The sequence below is a fragment of the Lampris incognitus genome, chromosome 16 (genome assembly GCF_029633865.1).
Source record: "Lampris incognitus isolate fLamInc1 chromosome 16, fLamInc1.hap2, whole genome shotgun sequence".
Taxonomy (NCBI): domain Eukaryota; kingdom Metazoa; phylum Chordata; class Actinopteri; order Lampriformes; family Lampridae; genus Lampris; species Lampris incognitus.
This window is the reverse complement of record NC_079226.1, coordinates 1,836,321-1,854,854: the sequence shown is the minus strand read 5'-3', so window position 1 is coordinate 1,854,854 and position 18,534 is coordinate 1,836,321. Positions and strand designations below refer to the sequence as shown.

Genomic DNA, 18,534 nt, shown 5'->3' with positions numbered 1-18,534 from the left:
CTTGAGAACTGGTACTGTATTTCAGACCTTGAGAGCTGGTACTGTATTTCACACCTTGAGAACTGGTACTGTATTTCAGACCTTGAGAACTGGTACTGTATTTCATACCTTGAGAGCTAATACTGTATTCCAGACCTTGAGAGCTGGTACTGTATTTCACACCTTGAGAGCTGGTACTGTATTTCACACCTTGAGAACTGGTACTGTATTTCACACCTTGAGAACTGGTACTGTATTTCAGACCTTGAGAACTGGTACTGTATTTCAGACCTTGAGAACTGGTACTGTATTTCACACCTTGAGAGCTGGTACTGTATTTCACACCTTGAGAGCTAGTACTGTATTCCAGACCTTGAGAGCTGGTACTGTATTTCAGACCTTGCATAAACACTGGCAGTCCACTCCACCCATATTTAAAAACTTTATTAGAAACCAAGAGAGCTCTGCTTATTTTACATGAAGATACAACCATGGCTTTACCGAGGATCCAAGGGTCCGTGACAGACAGCCGTGTATTTACACTCCCCTGCTCTCTACCCAACAACACATAAAAAAACTAGCTGCTCATACAACGGTACAAACAGTCTTCTTAGAAAACGATACAAATCCTTCTTTACAGTTGTGTAAAACGTTTTCAAATGCGTGGTGTGGTTCCCAGGAGGGTCAACGTCGGTTCCAACTTAACGGCTGAAAGTCAAAACAGGTTGAAAACCAGGAGAGGAAAGCAATGGAGAGAGGAGGAGGAGGAGGAGGAGATGGAGAGGAGAGCCCCTCTTCCTCCCCGTGGACAACAAACACAAACTAAATAAATATACTGGACAATATGCCACACACCTTTATTTTACACAAAACAAAATGTTGAGCTCTAGGAAATATTCATTAAATAATTTCTCCACTGAGATTTATGCTTAGTGAAACTTTGCCATACCAAAATAAATGCTCTGATTCTGTAGAAAAGGGACACATAAACCATGAGGGGGCCACCAGTCTGCTGAAGACCTCCCAGGATCACTTCACTTTGGCCTCCTCAAAAAGAGCGCTGACCAAAAAACAAAAAAGAGCTTGCATAATGAGCTGTGCTGTGACATCATGTCGCCATGGAGAAGCCACTTCCCGTCTTTCTCTCCCGGATCGGGACCACCTCTGGCAGCACTGACGGAGAACTGAACTCAACCGATTTGGCCTTTGACCTTTTTAAAGAACAGAACCATAAAAACTGCGGACTCCTCTGGGTTTGTCTCCAATACCATCAAAGAAGACCGGGAGGAAGAGTGAGACATGGAGAGAGAGACACACTCATTTACATTCATCCCTCCCTCTGTCTGGCTTCACTACAGGAAGCGACGCTCGCTCGCTCTCTCTCTCTCTCTCTGTCTCTCTCTCTCTCTCTGTCTGTCTGTCTCTCTCTGTCTCTGTTTAGACAGGGACTCGACCAGTTACCACAAGTCTCAACATTAGGAAGCACTTCCTGTCTCCCTCCTCAGTCTGGTTTGAAATGGCTTCCAGAGAGACAAAGACAGAAAAACTAACCAGTCATTGTCTCAACCGCCAGCAGAGCAGGACTTCCAGAGGATTACCCAGCATGCCCTGGGGCAGGATGTGATTGGGTGGGTGGAGTAGAGGGGGCTGGGTTAGCGGTGTGTGGGCGTGTCACCTGCATTCCACAGCCACAGTGTTCTGAGAGGGGGAGGCAGCAGACGGACTCATCCCTGTGTCTGACGAGCCAGACGAGGTACAGGCCGTCGTATTAGTTACTAGAGAGGTGGACACAGAAACAGACAGGTCAGAGGTCAGACAGACGCAGTCAGACAGACAGGCATACAGAGATGTGGCAGGCAGGTACATGTGTCTCAGAAAAGGCAACAACCTGCAAACAAACAAGTTCAGTAGAATAAAGTGTTTTAAATGTGACTATCTTCTGGTAGATCTTTCTCTCTCTGTTCCCCCCCCCGTCCTCTCTTTCTGTCTCCCTCTCTCTCTCTCTCTCTCTCTCAGGAGAATCAGCTCAATTTACCCCCAGTTTGCCCTCCTGGCACATGGGGGGTAAAGGGTGTTGTGACGGTTGGGCAAGAGCGATGGCTTGGCAGTGTCAGCAGAGCCAACCCCCCCCCCCCTTTCTCCCCAACTGTACTTGGACAATCACCCCACTCTTCCGAGCCGTCTCAGTCGCTGCTCCACCCCCTCTGCTGATCTGCTCCAACCCCTCTGTTGATCCGGGGAGGGCTGCAGACTACCAAATGCCTCCTCCCATACATGTGGAGTCACCAGCCACTTCTTTTCACCTGACAGTGAGGAGCTTCACCAGGGGCACGTAGCACATGGGAGGATCACGCTATTCCCCGCAGTTCCCCCTCCCCCCTGAACAGGCACCCTGACCAACCAGAGGCGGCACTAGTTCAGCGACCAGGACACATACCCACATCCGGCTTCCCACCCGCAGACATGGCCAATTGAGGCTGTAGGGACGCCCAACCAAGCCGGAGGTAACATGGGGATTTGAACTGGCGATCCCTGTGTCGGTAGGCAATGGCCTAGACCGCTACGCTACCCGGACACCCCAGCAGATCCAATGTTGACCAACCTGAGCCAACTGACCTGTGCAGAGCGGCTGTTAAAAAACATGTCTGACATTTATGTGTTCAGGACAACTGACTAGTTCTCATACAGACGAGCCACAATCAACGAGTCTGTCTGTTCAGACTCCGTTTTTAAAGTCAATAAAACAACTAAAACCAAAAGTGACCCTACATTTCCCAGAACTCTCTTCTCCATACCTTCTCTCTCCTTCTTTTTTAATCTCTTCCTGCGTCTGTCAATGGAAGCCACCTCCGACTTCAGTGTCATATAGTATCTCCTGATCTCCTGTAGCTTCTCCTGCAGGAAGGAGATCCTCTCTGTACTTGACATACTGTCCAACTCATCTGGAGGAGAGAGACAGACAGGAAGAAAGACAGACACAGAGTCAGACGGAGAAAGAGAGAGACAGAAAGAAAGAGAGAAAGAGTCAGACAGGGGGAAAGAGAAACAACAGGAAGAAAGAGAGACAGACAGGAAGAAAGAAAGAGTCAGACAGTGAGAAAGAGAGACAGAGACAGACAGGAAGAATGAGAGACAGAGTCAAATGGAGAAAGAGAGACAGGAAGAAAGATGTATAGAGAGAGCCAGATTAAGACAGAGACAGACAGGGAGAAAGATGTAGAGAGAGACAGACAGGTAAAGAGATGGACAGCATTGCCAGGTCGGAGCCCCTGCGTGAAGCATGGTGTGTAGTGTGTGTCCTTACTGAGCTGAAAGGTCCATTTGTATGTGCGCTGTGGCGAGGGGAAGCCCTGCTTGTCTTTGTGCTTGTCTCGCTCCTGCTCTCTGCTTGGGCAAGAAGGTGAGGCCAGGCCATGGCCTGGGCCTGGTGAGCGGCTGACCTTCTGACCTTTGACCAGGGCGGGTTTGAGTGGAGTGCTCAGCTTGGCGGAGTGCTCAAGCGTGGCCAGATCCTCACTGTCACTGCTGTGGCCTGAAGAAGACACAAACACACTTACTCTGGTGTCACACCGACACAACACCTCAACAATCTAGTATGTGTACACGCATGCGCGCGCACACACACACACACACACACACACACACACACTACATACCAGTCCCATTCTTCTCGGCCTTGCCGAGTGTGTTTGGTCTTTTGTTGCTGCGTCTCTGTTTCTTAGCAGAGGGGCTGGAGTTAGAATCCATCAGCCTCTTCTGACCTGAGGGGTCAGAGGTCAGTTCAGTCAAACACTCAACACAACATACTGACAGGCTGGAGACAGGCTGGAGACAGGCTGGTTAGGAGCTGTCGTCATGTACCTGACACCGGCTGTGTCTCTATTCAAATGTGAAGCAACGTTTTGGAAAGCTGAAAGTAGCTGAAAGTAAGCCATTATTAAGCGTCTCAGGAGCGACTCAGTCCGAACTCCCTGACAAGTCAGAGTGACATGTGCTGCTCCTACTTCTGATACAGAGGAGACACAAATGTTATCATCACTACTGCACAGCACATGTTAGCAGACCTGGAGAGGAGTCTTCATACGCTGGGAGTTCCCAGCAGACCGCAGTGAGACAAGCATGCGTATCTACATTATGAGCCAGGACGTTCAGGAACACCAGGAAACCTCCATGACTTAGGACTGGTAGAAGACTAAATCAAGCGCTCATCACCATACTTCCTCAACCCATGAGCACACTCCTTCATGCTCCCACCAGTCACACAGAAACAAACTGTCTTCATGTGAGCTGGTGATGTTATAAGTGTATAAATTAATATTACTGACCCAAGCTGGGACCAGGATGCATTTGTGAATCTCAAACAACTTCATAGTATAAACATGTGACTATGGATATAGTCAGATGGCAGCTCTATGAAACGTCTCAACACTTGTTCGAGCAAAACCACAAAGACCCTTCATGTCAACCAGTTGAGGCCATTAACAAAAGTGTATGAAACATGTGAGGCAGTCACACTGCAGAGAAGCTACAACAGACTGTCATCACTTCCTCCTACAGCTCAGCATCATGAAACATGTGAAGTAGTCACACTGCAGAGAAGCTACAACATACTGTCACCACTTCCTGCTGCAGCTCAGCATACTGTCATCACTTCCTCCTGCAGCTCAGCATACTGTCATCACTTCCTCCTGCAGCTCAGCATACTGTCATCACTTCCTCCTGCAGCTCAGCATACTGTCATCACTTCCTCCTACAGCTCAGCATACTGTCACCACTTCCTCCTGCAGCTCAGCATACTGTCATCACTTCCTCCTGCAGCTCAGCATACTATCACCACTTCCTCCTGCAGCTCAGCATACTATCACCACTTCCTCCTGCAGCTCAGCATACTGTCATCACTTCCTCCTGCAGCTCAGCATCATGAAACATGTGAGGCAGTCACAATGCAGAGAAGCTACAACATACTGTCATCACTTCCTGCTGCAGCTCAGCATACTGTCATCACTTCCTCCTGCAGCTCAGCATACTGTCATCACTTCCTCCTGCAGCTCAGCATACTGTCATCACTTCCTCCTACAGCTCAGCATACTATCACCACTTCCTCCTGCAGCTCAGCATACTGTCATCACTTCCTCCTGCAGCTCAGCATACTGTCACCACTTCCTCCTGCAGCTCAGCATACTGTCATCACTTCCTCCTGCAGCTCAGCATACTATCACCACTTCCTCCTGCAGCTCAGCATACTGTCACCACTTCCTCCTGCAGCTCAGCATACTGTCACCACTTCCTCCTGCAGCTCAGCATACTGTCATCACTTCCTCCTGCAGCTCAGCATACTGTCAACACTTCCTCCTGCAGCTCAGCATACTGTCATCACTTCCTCCTGCAGCTCAGCATACTATCACCACTTCCTCCTGCAGCTCAGCATACTGTCACCACTTCCTCCTACAGCTCAGCATCATGAAACATGTGAGGCAGTCACAATGCAGAGAAGCAACAACATACTGTCACCACTTCCTCCTGCAGCACAACATACTGTCACCACTTCCTCCTGCAGCTCAGCATACTGTCATCACTTCCTCCTAAAGCTCAGCATACTGTCACCACTTCCTCCTGCAGCTCAGCATACTGTCACCACTTCCTCCTGCAGCTCAGCATACTGTCACCACTTCCTGCTGCAGCTCAGCATACTATCACCACTTCCTCCTGCAGCTCAGCATACTGTCATCACTTCCTCCTGCAGCTCAGCATCATGAAACACGTGAGGCAGTCACACTGCAGAGAAGCTACAACATACTATCATCAATTCCTCCTACAGCTCAGCATCATGAAACATGTGAGGCAGTCACACTACAGAGAGGCTACAACATACTGTCATCACTTCCTGCTGCAGCTCAGCATACTGTCATCACTTCCTCCTGCAGCTCAGCATACTGTCATCACTTCCTCCTACAGCTCAGCATCATGAAACATGTGAGGCAGTCACTGCAGAGAAGCTACAACATACTGTCATCACTTCCTCCTACAGCTCAGCATACTGTCACCACTTCCTCCTGCAGCTCAGCATATTGTCATCACTTCCTCCTGCAGCTCAGCATACTATCACCACTTCCTCCTGCAGCTCAGCATACTGTCAACACTTCCTCCTGCAGCTCAGCATACTGTCATCACTTCCTCCTGCAGCTCAGCATACTGTCACCACTTCCTCCTACAGCTCAGCATCATGAAACATGTGAGGCAGTCACAATGCAGAGAAGCTACAACATACTGTCACCACTTCCTCCTGCAGCTCAGCATACTGTCATCACTTCCTCCTAAAGCTCAGCATACTGTCACCACTTCCTCCTGCAGCTCAGCATACTGTCACCACTTCCTCCTGCAGCTCAGCATACTGTCACCACTTCCTGCTGCAGCTCAGCATACTATCACCACTTCCTCCTGCAGCTCAGCATACTGTCATCACTTCCTCCTGCAGCTCAGCATCATGAAACACGTGAGGCAGTCACACTGCAGAGAAGCTACAACATACTATCATCAATTCCTCCTACAGCTCAGCATCATGAAACATGTGAGGCAGTCACACTGCAGAGAGGCTACAACATACTGTCATCACTTCCTGCTGCAGCTCAGCATACTGTCATCACTTCCTCCTGCAGCTCAGCATACTGTCATCACTTCCTCCTACAGCTCAGCATCATGAAACATGTGAGGCAGTCACTGCAGAGAAGCTACAACATACTGTCATCACTTCCTCCTACAGCTCAGCATACTGTCACCACTTCCTCCTGCAGCTCAGCATATTGTCATCACTTCCTCCTGCAGCTCAGCATACTGTCATCACTTCCTCCTGCAGCTCAGCATCATGAAACATTTGAAGCAGTCAAACTGCAGAGAAGCTACAACATACTGTCACCACTTCCTGCTGCAGCTCAGCATACTGTCATCACTTCCTCCTGCAGCTCAGCATACTGTCATCACTTCCTCCTGCAGCTAAGCATCATGAAACATGTGAGGCAGTCACTGCAGAGAAGCTACAAAATACTGTCATCACTTCCTCCTACAGCTCAGCATACTGTCACCACTTCCTCCTGCAGCTCAGCATATTGTCATCACTTCCTCCTGCAGCTCAGCATACTGTCATCACTTCCTCCTGCAGCTCAGCATCATGAAACATGTGAAGCAGTCAAACTGCAGAGAAGCTACAACATACTGTCACCACTTCCTGCTGCAGCTCAGCATACTGTCATCACTTCCTCCTGCAGCTCAGCATACTGTCATCACTTCCTCCTGCAGCTAAGCATCATGAAACATGTGAGGCAGTCACTGCAGAGAAGCTACAAAATACTGTCATCACTTCCTCCTACAGCTCAGCATACTGTCACCACTTCCTCCTGCAGCTCAGCATACTGTCATCACTTCCTCCTGCAACTCAGCATCATGAAACATGAGGCAGTCACTGCAGAGAAGCTACAACATACTGTCATCACTTCCTCCTACAGCTCAGCATAACGTCACCACTTCCTCCTGCAGCTCAGCATACTGTCATCACTTCCTGCTGCAGCTCAGCATACTATCACCACTTCCTCCTGCAGCTCAGCTACTGTCATCACTTCCTCCTGCAGCTCAGCATCATGAAACATGTGAGGCAGTCACAATGCAGAGAAGCTACAACATACTGTCATCACTTCCTCCTACAGCTCAGCATACTGTCATCACTTCCTCCTACAGCTCAGCATACTGTCATCACTTCCTCCTGCAGCTCAGCATACTGTCATCACTTCCTCCTGCAGCTCAGCATCATGAAACATGTGAAGCAGTCACACTGCAGAGAAGCTACAACATACTATCATCACTTCCTCCTACAGCTCAGCATCATGAAACATGTGAGGCAGTCACACTGCAGAGAGGCTACAACATACTGTCACCACTTCCTCCTGCACCTCAGCATACTGTCATCACTTCCTCCTGCAGCTCAGCATACTGTCATCACTTCCTCCTACAGCTCAGCATCATGAAACATGTGAGGCAGCCACTGCAGAGAAGCTACAACATACTGTCATCACTTCCTCCTACAGCTCAGCATACTGTCATCACTTCCTCCTGCAGCTCAGCATACTGTCATCACTTCCTCCTGCAGCTCAGCATACTGTCACCACTTCCTGCTGCAGCTCAGCATACTGTCACCACTTCCTCCTGCAGCTCAGCATCATGAAACATGTGAATCAGTCCCTTTGCTTTAGCGGTAATCTTACTCCTAGCTGAATGTGTGTAGGAAGCTTCATGACTCCTTAGTCCTCCACTGAGGAAGGATTATTTTATGTTCGACACACTTTCAGGGAGATTCTGAGGAGTAACTCCGAGATGCCTGACTCCTGACTCCGAGGTCAGTTGTTTATTTGGTTTTAAGAGCTTCAACACTGGTTAATCAAAACATTCATTAAACAGTTTTTTTATACTGAAGATCTAAAAATAAAAGATTTGCATCCTTCCTTAAACCTTTTTATCAAGACGTCAGCTTTCCCATCTGAACATACCTCTGTCTCTGCCCTCCTGCAGAGACAAAGAGGAGCTGCTGGAGGAGGTGACAGCATCAAGGCCATGATGGATGTCCTCTCCCATCACGTCCTGTAACTCCACACTCGCTGCTCCTCGCTCCTTCTCTGAAGCAGCTCTGCCTTCACTCCTCCCCACATGGCTCTCCTCTAAACAGGAGGAGGTGGGGGGGAGGGCCTGGGGTAGGGGAGCAGAGAGAGGAGTCTGGAGGAGGTGCTGAGGCTGCTCCCTCATCATCAGGAGGAGATGTTCTCCTCCAGAGGACGGTTTCTCCTTATCGTCTAGGTCATCCAGGTCGACCTCGTGGCAGACCAGGGCCTCCGGGCCCATCTGAGGGAGTTCCTCCACCGATGGAGCCTCCTCCTGTCCTGCTCCTGCTACTTCCTGGCAGAGCTGTGGCTCCAGGCTCAGAGGCTTTGCACCCCCCATCAGACACTCCTCAACACCCTCATTTGGTTTCTCCTCCTTGCCCCTCAGCCACTCCTCTCCCTTCAGCTCTTCCTCACTTCTCTTGTCGACCTCTGTCCTCCTCAGTGGCGAAGGGAAGGGTTTGGGTGAGGTGGTGGCCATCTTGGGCAGGACTCCCGTTTTGGTCTCATCTCTGCGGTCTAATCGAACTTTCTTGTCGGGTGATCCTTGGTCCAGGGCTTTACGCTTGGTTGCTGTGACAACACCTCCTGCTGGGCTGCTCCTCTCCTCCTCCTCCTCAGAAGCAGAGTCAGTGTCGGAAGCCTCGGGTGGGAGGTGCTGGGAGGGCAGGCAGTGCAGAACCACCATGGGCTCCTCCTGTCGCTTTAAGACTCCTCGTGGAGGAGAGGGCAGCGCCCCCTTGTGGTTGGGGGTGATAGTGAGCATAGCAGGTGTGGCAGTAGTGGTGCAGTTGGGGTTTGTGGGTGGAGTTTCAGATCCCACCTCTCTCAGGTTTGACCTACGACCTTTGGCCCTAGGGGAAATAGGGGAGGACTCCTCAGGGAGGGGGGAGGAGGTGGGAGGTGTATGACTCTGCTGCTCATGTACCTCAGCCAAAGACTCCTCCCCTTTCTCCACCTCCTTCTTCTCTGATTGGATGAGGGGATTCTCAGGCTGCTCGTGGGGCATGCTGGGACATGGCGGTATGGCAGCAGCTGCCTCTTGAGCTGCTGCTGCTGTTGTCATGGTGATGGCGGTGTTGGCAACAGGAGGGGCATCATTGGCCAAACCATCAGCAGGTTTCTTCTCCTCCTCTTCCTCCTGTTTCACCTCCTGTACCTCCTCTGGCATCTCTGGACCCTCTTCCTGAGGACAGGAGGAAGCTGGCTCCAGTCTGTCACTCCACACCAGATGCTTTTTATCAGGACACTCGTCTGATTCGCTGTCCTCTGATGAGTTCCCCGAATCCTCTGTGGGAGAAAGATGACAGGTCAACTTATCACTTTATGACCACAAACCAGTTAACCACCTAACTGACTGACTGGTTCAACCACTCACTGGTCTTTATCACCGCAAACCAGTTAACCATCTAACTGACTGACTGGCTCAACCACTCACTGGTCTTTATCACCGCAATCCAGTTAACCACCTAACTGACTGACTGGTTCAACCACTCACTGGTCTTTATCACCGCAAACCAGTTAACCACCTAACTGACTGACTGGCTCAACCACTCACTGGTCTTTATCGCCGCAAACCAGTTAACCACCTAACTGACTGATTGGTTCAACCACTCACTGGTCTTCATCACCCCAAACCAGTTAACCACCTAACTGACTGACTGGTTCAACCACTCACTGGTCTTTATCGCCGCAAACCAGTTAACCACCTAACTGACTGATTGGTTCAACCACTCACTGGTCTTCATCACCGCAAACCAGTTAACCACCTAACTGACTGACTGGTTCAACCACTCACTGGTCTTTATCACCGCAAACCCGTTAACCACCTAACTGACTGACTGATTCCACCACTCACTGGTCTTTATCACCGCAAACCAGTTAACCACCTAACTGACTGACTGGTTCAACCACTCACTGGTCTTTACCACCGCAAACTCGTTAACCACCTAACTGACTGACTGGTTCAACCACTCACTGGTCTTTATCACCGCAAACCAGTTAACCACCTAACTGACTGACTGGTTCAACCACTCACTGGTCTTTATCACCGCAAACGAGTTAACCACCTAACTGACTGACTGGTTCAACCACTCACTGTTTTTTTATCACCGCAAACCCGTTAACCACCTAACTGACTGACTGGTTCAACCACTCACTGGTCTTTATCACCGCAAACCAGTTAACCACCTAACTGACTGACTGGTTCCACCACTCACTGGTCTTTTTCACCACGAACCAGTTAACCACCTAACTGACTGACTGGTCAAGCACTCACCTGTGTCCCTACAGGAACATATCAAATATAAACCTCTGACCACAAACACCTCCAGACTTTCTGTTCTGCCTCCAGACACAGCTGACAGAAGGAGGTGTATTCTCACCGTTTGAAGCCCTGTCGGAGTCGTACATTCCAGAGGTTCTCCTGGTGCGCCTCCTTGGGGTATCTGGTGAGGACAGCAACAGTCTAATGAACTTTCTTTAATGGTTTCATCCGAACTTAACGTCTCCTTTAGCTAATGCTCTTTCATCTACAGAGATGAAACTGTTGTGAACGACATCTGGATTTTTGGTTGAGTTTCCTTCCTCTTCCACTCTCTACTGGTGTCTAACTGGTGCCAAAGTCAGCAAACTGTCTTTGATCTCTGGAGAGGTTCTAGCTAAGAAAATATATTATTTTTCTCCCCAATTGTACTTGGCCATTTACCCCACTCTTCTGAGCCGTCCCAGTCTCTGCTCCCCCCCTCAACTGATCCTGGGAGGGCTGCAGACTACCACATGCCTCCCCCCATACATGTGGAGTCACCAGCTGCTTCTTTTCACCGGGCAGTGAGGAGTTTCACCAAGGGGACATAGCGCATGGGAGGATCACAACATTCCCCCCAGTTCCCCCCCCCCCAACAGGTGCGTCAACCGACCAGAGGGGGCGCTAGTGCAGCGACCAGGGCACATACCTACATCCAACTTCCCACCTGCAGACACGGCCAATTGTGTCTGTAGGGATGCCCAACCAAGACAGAGGTAACACGGGGATTCGAACCAGCGATCCCTGTGTTGGTAGGCAACGGAATAGACCGCTACACTACCCGGACGCCCTTAGAAGATATTCTTATTCTTAGCTGTGAATATGTGAAAGAGTGTGTGTATATGTGTGTGTGGTGTGGTGTGGTGTGGTGTGTGTGTGTGTGTGTGTGTGTGTATGTGTGGTGTGGTGTGGTGTGTGTGTGTGTGTATGTGTGGTGTTTGTGCGTGTCTGTGGTGTGGTGTGGTGTGTGTGTGTGTGTTTGTGTGTGTGGTGTGTGTGTGTGGGTGTGGTTTGGTGTGAAATCCTCAAGGAAGGAGGCTATCTCTGTACGAGGACACTATATCTCTATATCCTTGAGGTGTGGAGTCGCGAGTGTGTCCCCCAACAGTGGAAAGATGCCAACATTGTGGCCATTTATAAAAACAAAGGAGACAAATCCATCTGCTCCAACAGTAGGGGTATTTCACTACTGGCCATTGCTGGAAAGGTTTTAGCCAAGATCATGCTCTGCAGACTAACACTCACAAGAGCCGAACAGGTCATACCAGAGTCACAATGCGGCCTCTGAAAGGATAGAGGGACCGTTGACATGATGTTTGTGACACGCCAGCTCCAGGAGAAATGCTGAGAACAGCACAAGGATCTATACACAGCATTCATAGACCTCTCAAAGGCATTTGATACAGTTAACCGGGCCCTGCTGTGGCAAGTCCTGAAGAAATTTGGATGTCCACCCAAGTTTCTTACCCTTCTTGGACAGTTTCACTCAGGAATGATGATGGCCCAAGTGGTAGTGGGGAACCACAGTTCTGAGCCCTTTGGTGTGCAGACTGGAGTCAGACAAGGCTGTGTGCTAGCCCCAGTCCTGTTCAATATCTTCTTAGTCTCTGTTACAACACTGTTACGAAGGAGGTTGGAGAAGCAGGCTGGAGTTACCATTGACTTCAGGCTCGATGGAAACCTATTCAACATCAGGAGGTTTCAGGCAACCACCAAGTTGACCTCTGAGAGCATTATTGAGCTACAGTAAGCCGACGACTGTGCCCTGGTAGCCCACACACCAGAAGCTCTACAAAACACTCTGTCGGCAGTTGTAACTGCATACAGGAGAATGGGACTGATTATTAACACCCAAAAGACAGAGGTAATCTGTCAGTTGACTGCCGGCCTCCCAAACCACCCAACAACCTTCACAATAGAAGGGCAACGACTGGCCACTGTTCCTGCCTTCAAATATCTGGAAAGTATGCTATCCGACACCTGCACAATGGACGATGAGATTCAGCACCGTCTCAAACGAGCCTCAACATCTTTTGGCTGTCTAAGGAGAAGGGTTTTCCAAAACAGCAACCTCAGTCTCCACACCAAAGGGCTTGTTTACAGAGCAGTGTGCATCTCCACACCACTCTATGGATGTGAGGCATGGACCATCTACAGCCACCATCTCAGAAGCCTGGAGGCCTTCCATGTGAAATGTCTCCAGAGGATCCTCGGCATTACTTGGGAGGACAGAGTGCCACACACATAGGTGTTGGAGCAGGCAGGCAGCTGCAGCGTGGAGTCTACCCTAAACCACCATCAACTCAGGTGGCTTGGGCATGTTATCCGCATGCCCAGTGAACGACTCCCACGTAAAGTCCTCTACGGCCAACTACGCCTTGGCTAACGCACTGCTGGTGGGCAGAAGAAGCGGTTCAAAGACCAAATGAAGACCACACTGAAAAGATGTCAGATCAACCCCTCTTCTTTGGAGGAACTTGCTTCCTGCCGCACAACCTGGCGCTCTCACATCTCAGAGGGAGTGAAGTACATGGAAAACCAGCGCACACAACACCGTGTAGCAAAGCGTGCCAAAAGGGATGCTCGCAAAGCTGCCCCTACCCCCTCCAGCACCACTTTTACATGCCCGGTCTGCAACCGCAACTGTGCATCCAGGATCGCACCATTCAGTGTGTGGTGTGTGTGTGGTTTGGTGTGTGTGGTGTGTGTTAGGGTTCATACTCTCTCCATTAGGAAGGCTGACGGAGGCCTCTGTCCGGCTGGTCTTGCTGCCTGAGCAACTCTCAGTGCTCGGTGTTTTCGACACGCTGCGGCCGGTGGGGTTAGTTGGTGGAGTCCTGACCTGGGGACGACCCCTCCTCACCCCCCCAACCTTCAACACCTTCTCCTCCTCTCCCCTCTCAGCATCGCCCTCCTCTCTGTCTTTATTCTAAAGGAGAATGAAAGACGGAGTGAAATGGACAGAAAGAAATGCAGAGAGACAGAGAGAGGGAGAGAGACAGAGAGAGGGGGAGAGAGAGAGAGAGGTAGCGAGAGAGACAGACAGAGACGGAGACAGAGAGAGAGAGATGGGGGAGAGAGGGAGACAGAGAGTGGGGGAGAGAGAGAGAGAGACGGGGGGGGGGGGGGGGGGCGAGAGAGGGAAAACGATAAAAAGAAAACAAATGTTAGTGTCCAGTCAGTCACAAGAGCAACAGAGAAACATCAAGTAAACATAGTCACTTTCACTTCCCTGAGTGAGAGACAGAGGGACAGGGTGGGAGAGAGAAAGAGAAAGTGAAAAAGAAAGAAAGAGGGGATGTGGTGATGGACAGAACAGCAAAGTGTCAGTAAAAAAGGAGAGGGAGACTGAACAGATATGAGCTACATGAACATGAGGTGTGGTTTCATACACTGTTCAGGTCTGTACTGACTGTGCTCCAGCACTGTTTGACACTGTTGATGTGCTTATGAAGTGAACTGACTGAGAGACCGCACACAGTCCACCCACAGTCCACTCGCAGTCCACCCACAGTCCACTCACAGTCCACCCAGTCCACCCACAGTCCACTCACAGTCCACCCAGTCCACCCACAGCCCACCCAGTCCACCCACAGTCCATCCACAGTCCACCCAGTCCACCCACAGCCCAACCAGTCCACCCAGCCCACCCACAGCCCACCCAGTCCACTCACAGTCCACCCACAGTTCACCCACAGCCCACCCAGTCCAGCCGCAGCCCACCCAGTCCACCCACAGTCCACCCAGTCCACCCACAGTCCACCCACAGCCCAACCACAGTCCAGTTCACCCACAGCCCACCCAATCCACCCACAGTCCAGTCCACCCACAATCCAACCACAGTCCACCCACAGCCCAACCACAGTCCAGTTCACCCACAGCCCACCCAATCCACCCACAGTCCACCCACAGTCAATCCACAGTCCACTCCACCCACAGCCCACCCAGTCCACCCACAATCCACCCACAGTCCAGTCCACCCACAGCCCACCCAGTCCACCCACAATCCAACCACAGTCCACCCACAGCCCAACCAGAGTCCACCCACAGTCCAGTTCACCCACAGCCCACCCAATCCACCCACAGTCCACCCACAGTCCATCCACAGTCCAGTCCACCCACAGCCCACCCACAGTCTACCCACAGCCCACCCACAATCCACACACAGTCCACCCACAGTCCTGGGCTTCTACTCCAGTTAAACCACAGGGAGCTGCAACAGACCCGCCCCACTGGCACAGTTCCTGCACAGCCCTGCTCCACATTTCACTCATCACAAGATGAACACCTCTCTCTGACCAAGAAACACAAGCCACACCGTTTCATCACTTCATTCAGGTGAAAGTCTGACCTTTGCCCTCTTCCTGGCTCTTCTCTTTGTTCCTCCTTTGTCCACTGGCCAGATAATGCGGTCGGCCTTCACCCACTCGTCATACCTGCAAACAACATCCTGGTCAAACTCAGCACTCACCTGCACAGCCCTGCACGACCCACCCTGCTAAACAGTGGCGCCATCTAGCTGAATGTGGGGCAAACTCACGTGGCTCTCATCACACTTAATTGGCATGCTCCTTATTGACCAGTAGGAAGCGCTGGAGTAATTACAGAAAACTACATAGACATAAACAAACCCCACAGAGCAACACCCCCCCCCACACACACACACCTGACGTTCCAGCCGTAGTAATGGACGAGGTAGATCTGCTCTCCATCGTCGGTGTCTGTCCTCTTGATGTTTGCCTCGTAGATCTTCTGGGTCTTTCCTCTGCCATATTTTACCCTGACCTTTGTCCCAGTCACTGAGTCCCCATCCTCCTCTTCCTCAGTCCTGACACACACACACACACACACACACACACACACACACACACACACACACACACACACACACACACACACACACACACACACAGATGAACACAGGACAGATAGTTTAGAGTAGTAGTTAAACTATATACCATGATGGATTTTTATTTCAAATTCGACCTCTTCTACGTCACTTCACTCGAGCACTTCCCCTCGTAGAAGATGAGAACAAGCCTTGCTGTACCAACAGAGAACACACTGGTTCAGTACTGAACCAGTACTGCCTCTTACTGCTACAATCATGACCTACACCCGCAAACATTAACTCAGTGACATCACTGGTTTCTACAGGGTTCCCACTTTTGTATGGCATCAGTGGGAGTCTGTAGTATCTACACTTTTGTATGGCATCAGTGGGAGTCTATAGTCTCTACATGGACTGTGTGTGACTGAACACACCGCCCACACTTCACACACCGACTCCACATCTCTACACACACACGCAGGCAAACATCACAGCTACACAATCACACCAAAAATACATCTCTCAGCGGCTAAGTAATGTTTCCAGGATATCTGATCAATATGATCATTTTCCAGGTGTTTTCCATGTTTGGAAAAATAGTCTATAACGTCCCAAGTTTTCCAGGAAGCATGGTGACCCTGACAAATCAGCCCATCACTACTTCCTACCCTGTCTGAATAGTAGCACGAGTTGATGTACAGTGGTGAGCCAGCTTACATTCATGGATCTTTTCAACATAATGCTCTCAAAGGATGAGAACAATTCTGCTGCCTACCAACACGAGGATCGCTGGTTTGAATCCCCATGTTACCTCCGGCTTGGTCGGAATGTCCACAGAATTGGCCGTGTCTGTGGGTGGGAAGCTGGATGTGGGTATGTGTCCTGGTCACTGCACTAGCGCCTCTGGTTGGTCAGGGCACCTGTTCAGGGAGGAGGGGGAACTAGGGGGAATAGTGTGATCCTCCCACATGCTACGTCCCCCTGGTGAAACTCCTCACTGTCAGGTGAAAAGAAGCAGCAGGTGACTCCACATGTATGGGAGGAGGCATGTGGTAGTCTGCAGTCCTCCCCGGATCAGCAGAGGGGGTGGAGCAGCGACCGGGACAGCTTGGAAGAGTGGGGTAATTGGCTGGATACAATAGAGGGTATGCATTGATGTCACTTTCCCACTGGAACATGCCCCCTCAGTCGCAGTGAGTGACAAAACAAATCGCAACATGATGATCGGCAGTCTGTAAAAAGATAACTCCGATTTCGTGTGAACTCTACTAGTGCAGTCCATCATCGCACAACAGCTCTTTCCCATTTTCACACAAGCTGCACGCTGCCACTCGGTCTTTCTTTCTGCCGCTCAAAGCGTGGTCCCGCTGTAAATTCCGCATCTGTGATGTCACGTGCATACCCTCTATTGGGGAGAAAAGGGGGGGAAAATGCAAAAGAAAAAAAGAGAACAAATAGATCCAGGAACTCCAAGTGTCTCACTGACCTTCTACCGTGTCTGTGGTTTCATATTTTCCATCACAACAGTACATTGTTTTGACATGATCATATAACTTTGGGAAGCAGCATACAACAACAACCGTGTTTTTCTTCATCTTCACCAGATCTTCAGGAGTGGGAGTGGCTTCCTTGCAGCCATGCTTAAACTGTTCGGTTATCGCTCTTCACACAAAACTGAACACAGGTGTGCCAAACGAAGGAGATCATGCTGTGTTTTTACATTAAACTGGTACTGCTGAGATTATGTTGCATTAAAATGGTATTGGTGAGATTATTTTACATTAAACTGGTACCACTGAGATTATTTTGCATTAAACTGGTACTGGTGAGAATGTTTGCATTAAACTGGTACTGGTGAGATTTTTTGCATTAAACTGGTACTGCTGATTATGTTGCATTAAACTGGTACTGCTGAGATTATGTTGCATTAAAATGGTATTGGTGAGATTATTTTGCATTAAATTTGTACTGCTGAGATTATTTTGCATTAAACTGGTACCGCTGAGATTATTTTGCATTAAACTGGTACTGGTGAGATTATTTTGCACTAAAATGGTACCGCTGAGATTATTTTGCATTAAACTGGTACTGTTGAGATTATTTCGCATTGAACTAGTACCGGTGAGATTATTTTCCATTAAACTGGTAGTGCTGAGATTATTTTGCATTAAACTGGTACTGGTGAGATTTTTTGCATTAAATTGGTACTGATGAATTATTTTGCATTAAACTGGTACTGGTGAGATTTTTTGCATTAAATTGGTACTGGTAAATTATTTTGCATTAAACTGGTACTGGTGATATTATTTTGCATTAAACTGGTACTGCTGAGATTTTTTGCATTAAATTGGTACTGGTGAATTATTTTGCATTGAACTGGTACTGGTGAGATTATTTTGCATTAAACTGGTACTGCTGAGATTATGTTGCATTAAAATGGTATTGGTGAGATTATTTTACATTAAACTGGTACCACTGAGATTATTTTGCATTAAACTTGTACTGCTGAGATTATGTTGCATAAAAATGGTATTGGTGAGATTATTTTACATTAAACTGGTACCACTGAGATTATTTTGCATTAAACTGGTACTGGTGAGATTGCATGCATTAAACTGGTACTGCTGAGATTATTTTGCATTAAACTGGTACTGGTGAGATTTTTTGCATTAAACTGGTACTGCTGAGATTATTTTGCATTAAACTGGTACTGCTGAGATTATTTTGCATTAAACTGGTACTGGTGAGATTTTTTGCATTAAATTGGTACTGGTGAA

The 18,534-nt window shown here is 49.3% G+C and overlaps 1 protein-coding gene across 2 annotated transcripts in view; it reads right to left on the bottom strand.

Moving 5' to 3' along the window:
- Nucleotides 1–414: 414 nt before the first annotated feature.
- The window catches only part of arid4a (AT rich interactive domain 4A (RBP1-like)), a 68,590-nt gene continuing 50,470 nt past the window's right edge, over nucleotides 415–18,534 (bottom strand). Inside the window, exons 17-25 of one of the 2 annotated variants that reach the window (XM_056296128.1) lie at nucleotides 15,593–15,754; nucleotides 15,278–15,362; nucleotides 13,648–13,855; nucleotides 11,006–11,068; nucleotides 8,514–9,911; nucleotides 3,636–3,740; nucleotides 3,284–3,511; nucleotides 2,775–2,921; nucleotides 415–1,754 (exon numbers count right to left, since the gene is read on the bottom strand). In XM_056296128.1, coding sequence (XP_056152103.1) covers nucleotides 1,651–1,754; nucleotides 2,775–2,921; nucleotides 3,284–3,511; nucleotides 3,636–3,740; nucleotides 8,514–9,911; nucleotides 11,006–11,068; nucleotides 13,648–13,855; nucleotides 15,278–15,362; nucleotides 15,593–15,754 — 2,500 coding nt within the window. In that variant the 3' untranslated portion in view covers nucleotides 415–1,650. The remainder of the gene's footprint in view (nucleotides 1,755–2,774; nucleotides 2,922–3,283; nucleotides 3,512–3,635; nucleotides 3,741–8,513; nucleotides 9,912–11,005; nucleotides 11,069–13,647; nucleotides 13,856–15,277; nucleotides 15,363–15,592; nucleotides 15,755–18,534) is intronic. The other variant, XM_056296129.1, reaches the window with a different exon arrangement.